Source organism: Charadrius vociferus, unplaced genomic scaffold (assembly GCF_000708025.1).
Source record: "Charadrius vociferus isolate BGI_N301 unplaced genomic scaffold, ASM70802v2 scaffold178, whole genome shotgun sequence".
NCBI lineage: Eukaryota > Metazoa > Chordata > Aves > Charadriiformes > Charadriidae > Charadrius > Charadrius vociferus.
In genome coordinates, this window is record NW_009649717.1 from 2,725,501 (window position 1) to 2,735,691 (window position 10,191).

General features: G+C 47.5%; 1 protein-coding gene across 1 annotated transcript in view; it reads left to right on the top strand.

Moving 5' to 3' along the window:
• The window catches only part of PPM1K (protein phosphatase, Mg2+/Mn2+ dependent, 1K), an 11,380-nt gene extending 10,693 nt beyond the window's left edge, over positions 1–687 (top strand). Inside the window, 2 exon segments of the mRNA XM_009890739.1 lie at positions 1–25; positions 490–687. The exon segment at positions 1–25 is cut by the window's left edge and continues 14 nt beyond it. Coding sequence (XP_009889041.1) covers positions 1–25; positions 490–621 — 157 coding nt within the window. The 3' untranslated portion in view covers positions 622–687.
• Positions 688–10,191: the final 9,504 nt, after the last annotated feature.

Below are 10,191 nucleotides of genomic sequence, written 5' to 3' on the forward strand. Positions count from 1 at the left end.
AGCTGCCCACGTTGTTACTGAGCAGGTAATGCCAGGGCTTCTCTTGGCACCAAATGCTTGCTGTTGTTTTTTGTTTGGTTTGGTTTTAAAAAAACAAGTAGCAACCACACATTCAAGTGAATTGAGCTAGTTGAAACATTCACTAGTCCCACCAGCTAGCCTTTGTCTTAGGTCTTGCCACATCCTTGCCAGGCATCATTTCAATTAACTTGCTTAGCCCACAATCCACTGAACCACGTGGGACTGTAGCTGCAGTTTATTCCTGTGCTGAAATGTCATCAGCGTAGACAGAAATGGCCAGTTTCTCACTGTGGCTCTGGATGGTGGCATATACTTTGGAAAGCTCTGGGGCATACCAGAGTGCAGCATCAGGGCTGGGAAGGGGCAAGGAAGTCTTGGGCCTCAGAGCATGCTGTCCCATGTGGAGCCAGACACTTGTTTCCTTTTCCAAGCAAGATGATGATGCTGACAATTTGTTTCTTCTCTCAGGCAATGCAATTCGGTACTGAAGACAACAGCACAGTTGTCATAGTGCCATTTGGAGCATGGGGAAAGTACAAAAACGGTGAGATCAACTTCTCCTTCAGCCGCAGTTTTGCTTCCAGTGGAAGGTGGGCGTGAAGACCTGCCACAGCTATCGTTCCCTGCCATAATCTGGACACAGCGCGCTACAGAAGAACACATCCATCTGTTCATAGGTTGACTCAGTGTCTTGTCCATCTCTTCTGTTCCCAGTGTTATAGAAGATGCCACAGTTCCCTCGGTGCATAATGACCCGTTGTTGCTTATGGCTGTTGCATTTTGCCGCGTTTATTTATTCCAGTCGGCATTGAGGCAGCTATTTCTTTGGGTTTGTAGCCCCAGCAGCTCTGCACATCACTTAGTTCCGATAGACGAGGCTCTGGGCTTTCACCGAAGGCTGGAGGTGTTGCACAATTGTTTCATACCTACTTGTATTACCCAGGACCCTTAGTTACCTGGCAGCTGTGTAAGTCTGAGTCTCTGAGCCACATGCTGGCTTCTTTGTACGTTAATACACAGGGGAACAAACGCACAGTGTTCTTAGGTAGACAAAAAGCGGGTTTGCTGTCTTCCTCTGCTGTGCAGCCACCCAAAACTCCCCTGTGCTTCAGGAGAAGCGGGTGAAAAATAAGGGAGAAGTTTCAAAAGTGTTTAGGTTCTGATGCCAGTGGCATTTGGTGTAGCTGAACAACTTCCTGAGACAGTGCTGCTTTGCAGGGCTTTATGCTCTCACCGCCATCATCCGTGATCCTCTAGCTCCAAGGAGACGGAGCAGGCTGGAGCCATGTGCCATTGGACAGATGGGAATGTTTCTCCATTGGGTCCAAAGCCTGTACAGTCTCTGTGGACCACACAGCAGCCCCTTGCACTGTCTTGTCTTCGGCGTGCCAGTGCTTGACAGGAACATGGAGGAGGGAAAAACTGCACATTTTTGATATCCAGAGACTCTCATCAACTTGAACTTACTTCTTTTTTTTTGTTAAAAAAAAAGAAAACCAGCTAATTTTGGAGAGTTTACTAATCAAGATTCTTTGGATGTGTAAGACAGGAAAGTTTATGTCTTCATAAATATATGAGGATTTTCCTGCCCTCCACTGAAGGTTTCTTTCAGTTAGCTGTGATCTCCTCTGTCTCTTTATGTTATACAGGAAGCTATAAAACACCCAAAGCAAGCAAGGTAGAGAATGGAGAGAGCATTATAATAGCGTACGGTAATTTTTATAAGTTTTGGGTATTGTTTCTAGTAGATGTCAGAAATTCAGACACCAGAAGGTAGTTTTATATTTAAAGGAAGCATTTCCACTTCCCTTTCCGGAGGGAGTCTGCATCCGGTGAGGCACGGGGGGGCAGAGCTCTGAGCCAACTCATATCGCTGCTGTGACATGGACTGCAGGTGATGTGTTGGCAGCAGGTGAAGATCTGTCCCAGCGTGCCTCCTTCAGACCTTCTTCCTCCACCCCACATCAGGTGTGCAACTCCTGTGGCCTCCGAGTCACCCTGTTTCAATGAAATATGGGCAGAGAAGAACTGGGCTCTTCTCAGGCTTGCTGTAATATTTTTCATTCTATGGATGTTTCCAACAGCACAATTGTAAAAACAAAACAAAACAAAAGTGAAAGAGAAGTTGCCTGATACTAAATCACCTTGCAATAAGGAAAAACATTTCTGAGGTGCCTGGCCTGGTTCTCATTTTCCGGTGTGAAGTACACATCTTCATTACTTTTAGCCCTTTCCTTTTAGCCCAGGGTTACACCGTCGGCAGTCATTCCACGTGTTTTTCCCTGCCTCTGGTCGAAGGCCTAGCAGCACCCAGCAGAGCACAGTGGTGTACTGACAGCATTAAGTACTAGGTGTTTAGAGAGTACACTGGTTTTGTCCCATCACTCGGTGTATTACACGGTGTATATAATGTGTATATTCAGTTTATAAGTACAAAGAGCTTGTGAGTCGGTATACATAAATCTCTGTTGCACTGGATGCTGTTGCCCGGGCCTCCATAATGAGCACATCACTGGTTTACAATAATAATCCCTTCTCTCTCCCCAGGTTTTCCCCCGGGTTGTGGTTCAGTCTTCACCTGAGGTCAGGATGTTTGCTGGTCATGGTCCTGTGTGCAGCCTCGCTTACCTGAGGCAGAGGGGCACTTTTAGTTGTTACCAGCAAGAGCAGGTTCTCAGTCTGCAGCTAGTTTGAAGATTCCCACAACCCGTTTGTGGCAAAAATGGCAAAACGCAGCCTCTCCCAAGCACTTGAGAGGTCACACCAGACAGAGGTTTAGAGAGCTGCTCCAGGAACGCGGTCATGACCAGTTTGCACAGCAGTGTGAACAGCTAACAGCCTTTCTCCTGCCAAAGAAGTCACCTGCTAAAACAGCCAGTCTGGGAGTTGGTAGCAAAGGGTTAACCGCAGCACTCAGCAGCCTTCCTGGGCACAGTGAAGGGTTAGAGACAAGCTCTGGAGAGGGAGTTGCTGTGGGGGTGGCTTTGGTATCAAGTGTCAGACAGGCTTGAGCAGTGCTACAGGGATTTGGACCAGCTCCATGGACGCTGTGCTATTCCAAACGCAGCTCGTTTCTGTTTGGCTGGCTAGCCATCTCTCAAGGGCATGCGGGTGTCCATGACAAGTACGCCTTGATGGTTTTTGAGCAGTGCTGGAGACTTGCCAAGCTGAAGACATGGTATTAAGTGCAGGCTGCTAATGAAACGCACTGCAAATGAAGAACAGGTGCTCTGAGGAATGACCTGGCAGTTAAGAGTAGCTTCTAAACATTGACCCAGGTGTAACATGAAGAGATGGTTTTTCTTCTCATTGGAGGTTTTGGGACATTTCTTGTTTTATACCTATTTGGTTGCCTGATTGCATAGAGAACAAAAGTCATTCGGGGCTTGTATTTTTCTAACAGTGTGGTTATCCTCTTGGAGGAAGGGTCCATCCATAACTTCTTTTAAATTTTATAAAGGAAGAGATAAGACAAAGCATTGCAAACCAGAAGATGATTAGATAAACATGTATCGGCGGGTAGTATTACTGCCTCTATACAATCAGAGGAAAACTTATATTGGAAAGGACTTCTGAGTGTCATTTAGCCTAGCCTCCTGCGCAAAGCAGGGCTGACTTCAGAATTGCATACTGTAGTGAAGGGATGTCTCCTGGCATGGAAATGTAGCACCTGAAAATGGATGGGAGAATGAATTTAGCATGCAGTGAGGTTTAGCTGTGGAACCACTTAATTGTATTGAAGTTGAAAACTTACCAGTATTTACTAGGCTCTTTGTATAGCTACCAACAAATGTCACAAATAAAGTAGCACATACATAAAGCTAAGATAAGAGCCATTTTGCTCTAAGCAAAAGCAAATCAATAATTGACAGGAGATTAGAGATGCATTTCTTATGCACAAGTTATACCCTGCCTGTTCTCTCTTGTTTTCTGCATCTCATTCTGCAGTGCATGAGGGACTGATGAGGATGAAATGCTTTGCCAAGTGGCCCAGCAGTCTGCCTGTTCCTCCTTCCATTAAGAATAGAGGTACCTTCACACTGGTTTGTGCGGATTCCTTACTTCATGCTGCACATGGCAAGACTCTGAGTGCCAGCTTGAAAAGTATAGAATTTGGTAGAAACACCCCAATAGAGGACCGTTGGCCTCTGCCTCCTGAACCACAATACTGCTTTTTCCTGCCAAGATGACAGTGAACTCCCCTGAGATTTAATGGCAACTGCACCAAACCTTGGTTTTCTCCAAGAAGTTGAGAAAAACCTGCAATTTCCTGGGTGATGGATTTTTCCATCATTTGACACTTCTCACCGAACAGTATTAGAACAAGTCCCTGTCCTTGCATTTCAGGTTTGGGGCTTTTTTGACACTGATACTGTGTTGGCAGATTTGCCAACACGTTCATGTGTTGAGAGGGACATAGGTGTACGGCACTGACTGTGGAGTGCACGGACTATGAAGTTGGTGGAGTAAAGCCATGTTGGGGAAAATGGAAGTGGTTTGTTGTGGTGATACCAGGGGATCAAATCAGCAGTGCTGTGGTAACATCCAGCCAGCAGACCTCTTGGCACAGGGTTCCCACCAGAGCTAGGTACTGCTCTGCTGTAATGAAGTTGTACTTCTAGATGTTTTTTCCATCTAGTCAGTAAGGCTCCTGCTGCCTATAGCAGCTCTGCGGCCAACCTGCTTTACACCCCAGGGACCAGCAAAATTCTGGTGCCTAACAGAGAGCTCCTTTCAACTTGAAGACAAAGAGCCAATTGTCCTAACAACAGCAGTTGCCTATCAGAGGGGTTTCTTACTGAAGGATCACTATCTTAAACTTTAAAAGAAACAAAACAGACTTTCAGTTTGCTCTCTAGCTCCCTTTCTTTCTTGTGCATCTGTTGTTTCAACAAAAAGAATGGTATTTTTTGTTTATTACAGACGGAATTGAACATTAAGGGTGGCCTACTGAGCAAACCGTAACAAGTGTTTGCTTTTCCCCTGTCTGTTAGGGATGGATTCTGAACTCCATTGGATCTGGTAAGAGTATTGTCTTGCCTGAACACTGCTGCTGGCACAGTGGTGTCTCTCACTGTGCAGGCACTGCAGGAGGGTGCGCTGTGGGCGCAGAAAGGCAAAAAATGCTGCCTGGCTGGATACTTGTTTTTACTGTGAGGATATGGAAGGCACGGGGTGAGGCTTGTGGTGCTGAAGGATTTTCTAGGAGAGGTGTTGAGACTGCAACTGGAGCTCCAGCTCGGTCTTTCTGCCACCTGGAAAGGGGGTTTTCACGCTTTGTAGAGGGGACTCGCTAAAATGTCATTTGCAGCCTTGATTTAGGAGAGCTGGTCTCTCTGGAAGGTGAACACAGTGCAAGAGATTGAAATGGGGATGAGATCCAACAGTTTGTTTAATACAGGGTTCTCAATGCAATCAGTCCCCTTTGGTTGAAAAGCTCAGGGTTGGAGAAATAATCGTGGAGCACAGTTAGTGGTTGAGAACAGGGCTGTGGAGAGAAATCAGCAATATTACTGCTTTTTACGTACTTGGGGGAAATGAAAATTGTGAGGAGCTTAGACTCACCTCAGGATTTATGCTGACTTCCGCAGGATCAGGGTATCAGATCACCTTTTCTGTCTCAGCAGGTGGATGTGCTGTGGTCAAAGGCATTGGGATTTCTAGATAAGGGAGAAGCACAAAACAACAGTACCAGTGAAACTGGTTCAATATTAATTTTTCTTAAACAAATTCAGTTGGGCACTGCATTGGTCGGTCACCCAACAAGCCGAATGTATGGTATAACAACACTCTTGGTTCTGAAGCTGCTGTTCTCAGTGCAGAGGTACCCAGCAGGGTGTCCTCTTCACCCAGGATATCGAGTGCTTGGGCAGCAGTGTGTGTCATAAATTTCTACAGACTTAAGTGCAATTGCGTACATTCATTACAAAGTTTGCCTTAGGACTGCGTATAATTCCTGTGGTTTGATGTTTATATTTGGTGTAATCAGTGTCCATAATTCATCTACTGCTTAATTTTATGGAGGTGTCCATTTTGCTTTTTTTTTTTAAAAAAAAAAACACATTTGTTTGTCTTCATCAACTCAAAGCTACAGTGGAGCAGATAAGTCTGTACTGGAATGCTTAACAGGTCTTGTAATAAAGAATTGGCTTCTAGATTTGTGTCACTACAAATGGATTTTTCTTCTTCCACTGCATTGCAAACTACCAGAAAAGTTTCTGCTTCTCAAGCTGTGTCGCGACTGCCGTGTTAGCCCTGGGCCTCAACCCCTGCCATAAAAAACTTCGGATAATCAAGGCTTTGCCTACAAAGACCTTCACCCAGTGATAACCAGTGCGAAGTACCTTCTATCTCTGTGCTCTGTCAGCGTCCACAGGCTTTGCTGCATCAGGGCAACATGTTTAACTTGCTGGTTTTGTCTTCTATATTTTGATATATTACAATACCAAGAAATCAGAAAGCCCTCTAAAACAAGTCTGTCTTAAAAAAAAGAATTCTTTTGTGAGGCAGGAAGGCACCCTGGGATAGCTGTCGTGGTGAGTGAGGTCATCCTGTGACACAGTGGATCGAAACAAATGGGGCCTCCTCAATAAAAAAATATGTGCATGGATTCAAGACTTTTCAGTTATCCTGCAAGAAATGATAAGGAGAAAATAACAGCCGAGGGTTTTACCTCATCCACAGAAGTAACCTTATTATTAATTACTACTGCTTTTACAGCTGAACTCAAACCTACTTTTACTCTCTCCCTTGAAAAGAGCAGCCTTGACTTCAATGAAGTCCTGGCAATTTCCTACAGTTGAGCCCCAGCCTTTCCTTTTAGGACTAAAGCAAGTCCTTTTTTGTTATCCTGTATTGCCAATCCACTTCTCAGCTCTGTTAAGAGCTTATCAGCTCTTACATATATATGCATATAGCCCATGGTGGTAAGCTTATAGCAATCACTGCTCAGCCAGGTGAATTTTAAGAGTTTGGGTAGAGTGTTGGGAAACCCGCTGGGCAGCTTTGCCCTTTCCTCACGCCTGCCCTTTCGCAGTAGTTGGGAAATGGCTCCGGGGTTACTCTGCAATCGGAGCATTTGTCCTGCAGTGAGCGTCCCTCTGACCTGCTGGTTCACATATGCCTGAGGGAGAGGAGGGTGGCCGAGTCCCAGCACCACCATGGTGGTTCCCTTCATCAGGATGGCTTGGGAGAGCAGCCAAGCTGTAAGAACAGCAGTCCTTGCTCCCGCGTGGGGCTCTCGCAGAAGCTGCCCCCGCCTGGGAAGGGCTGGAAGCTTTTCCCAGAGCTGAGGGCAGCGTGTGCCAACCCCCCCCAGCCCACCTGCCTGGGATGGGGGTCGTGGCGGATTACACAAAGTTTTCGTCACTGCTCTCGGGCAAGAGCCTTGCTCTGCATGCACACATGCACGCACAAACCATACATCAGTATTACATCTGGAACATCCTCTCGCCCAGAGATCAGTCTTTGTTCTTGCTCAGCGCCGTAACCTCCCCACAGCTCTGCCCCACAGCGCAGGTGGCATGGGCTGCAGTGGCACCGAAAGTGGGGAGAGAGCAGTTCCTCCTCCTGGGGTAAGGTGCTGGTGGGACAGCTGAAGTCCCAGCACCTGGAAAACTGGCTGGATTTGAGCTACCTCTAGCTCTCAGCAGCCTGGTTTTACCCTTTCTTTATTTAATGTGGTCATTCCATTTTGTGGTCATTCCCCTCCACTCATTGACAACTTCACAGCTTTTCCCAAACGTTCACACTTAGAAAAATTACGTTGCATCTCCTGCAGGCCTCCCTGCCCTGCAGCACGAAGGGCTTCAACTGGGGCAGCACACCAGGGGCAGCGGCGGACTCTCGAGCAGGCACGATTGCCTTTACGCTCATCAGTGGCCATGTTCAAGTTTTGGTCTCATTTCTTACAAATTCCCCTTCTTTAGGCCCAAGCACGCACCCAGTGCAACGTCACTCACTCCCCCAGGAAGACAGGGCAGGATTTGGATTCCAAAACATCAGTCCTGTTTCTGTGCTCACTTACCCTGTCCTCCTCTCTATCTTGTGTGGCACACAAACCTCCGTGTCCTGACATGGAGACAGCTGTGTTACACTGCCAGTAATTCTTTAAAAATACGTATGCGGTTTTTTACAATAGGATACAGCACAAAACACTTTGAGCCGAGAAAGCAGGCTCCAAACCTCACCTTTCTGAACTGTCAAAGTCATCACAACTGTGGTGAAAGACAATTTGGTCACAGCAAATTGGCCACAAATACGGTTACAATGGACTGGGCTATGGCGCAGAATGAAGTGCTGCATTTTTTAGTTCATAATAGCTCCCCCGCCTCCCCCCCAAAAACCAGACAGCTACGGACCTGTGAACAACGGGCACACCCTACAGCTGCGTTGGAAGCCCCGCCACTTGTTTTTGCTGCTAAATCGAATACCTGGCCCCGGGAGGTTCTGCCCAGCAGGAGCTGTGGTGGAGCTGGAGTTAAAGGCTGGTGCACTTGCAGTGAGGTGCCCTGTCACTCACCGACTGTCTTGTTTTACTCTAAAACTGGCTGCTTGCCCGTCTGATGCCTGTTAGGGATTTTATGGCTCCAACACTGACATTTGAGCTGCCATGAATTTCACAGGACACCATTCTTCCTTCTCCCTGACCCAGGTTTTGTGCAGGAACCTCACAAAAGGCTATGGCTTTCCTAATTAATCATCCTTTTGTTTGTCTGGACAGAAAGGAGCCAAACTGACTCTCCCAACACCCGATTTGCAACAGGGACTTTAAATTGCAGTATCTTAATGTCAACACAGAAGCCTGTGCTCCTCCGGGCGGGGATGGGACTGCACTTTCCCAATCAAAAGGTCCATCAGGACTGTGGACCCCGCTGCTTCCCCACGCTTGCTCCTGGCACCTCCACTCTCCACCATGCCCAGGGGATGCCAGAGGCAGGGGCGCAGCGCTGCCTGCCAGGCTCTGGCCACAGCACTCACCATCTGGCTCCACAACCCACTTGGAAAACTCAAAGGGCAATTTATTTTTTTTTCTTTTCGTCAAGGCAGGCTTCTCAGAGAGCTGTGGGAGGGTGTTCTTGGAGAGGCCACAGGCTGGCAGAGGTGGAGAGGAGCATGTGCGCATTGGGGTGCTGAGGGCACAGGGCCATAAAAGCACCCCATGAGGCTGTCTCACCTTCCCGAAGCTGAGCGGTGCCCTCCATCAGACTTCACAAGCTGCGGAGACGAGGTGCTGCAGTGCACTCTGGAGGCAGCACGCGACACTAATTGCAAGGTCTTTGCGTCATTCGAAACGCTGTACACCAAGTGAAGCACAAGTTAGCTAACTTAATATGGGAGACATCAAAGAAGGTGGCTAACTCATTTCTCGCCCGTGGGAAAATGAGGTTGAAATACTGCACGCTGAACGATCCAGCTGCACAGACCAGCCTGGAGCTACCGTTGGGAGGACATCTCTCCCCACAAAGAGTGGGCAGCGATGCCAGACCCTACACCCTGCAGTCAGCCTGGTTTACCAGCTCAAAATGCTTTGATGAAGCTCATGTGTGACCCGCTCCATGACAGCAGAATAGCACGCTGCGCTGCAGCTGTCAAGTGTCTGCAGGTACGCTGAGAAGTACAGTAATTTGAGCCAGCAGAACTGCAACCTTGGACTTCCGAAGGGCAGTCTTTAGCCTGTTCAGGAGCGTGGTTGAGAGTGTCCCTTGGGAGGCAGTTCTGAAGGGCAAAGGCTCCCAGGAAGGCTGGTCTTACTTCAAGCAGGTACTCTTAGAAGCACAGGAGAAGGCCATCCCCATGGCTTGAAAAACGAGCCGACGGGGAAGAAGACCAGCCTGGCTAAATAGAGAGCTTTGGCTGGACCTCAAGAACAAAAGGAAAGCTTTCATTCTCTGGAAAAAGGGGTTGGCATCTTATGAGGATTATCAAGATATAACAAAGCTATGTAGGGGGAAAATTAGAAGGGCCAAAGCTCAATCAGAACTCAGCTTGGCCACTGCAGTTAAAGGCAGTAAGAAGAGATTCTTTCAGTATATCAATAGAAAACGGAAGACCAGGGAAAAAGTAGGCCCGCTGATGAATGAGATGGGTGCCCTTGTGGTGGAAGACACAGAGAAGGCGGAGTTACTGAATGCCTTCTTTTCTTCGGTCTTCACTGCTAAAGCTGTCCCT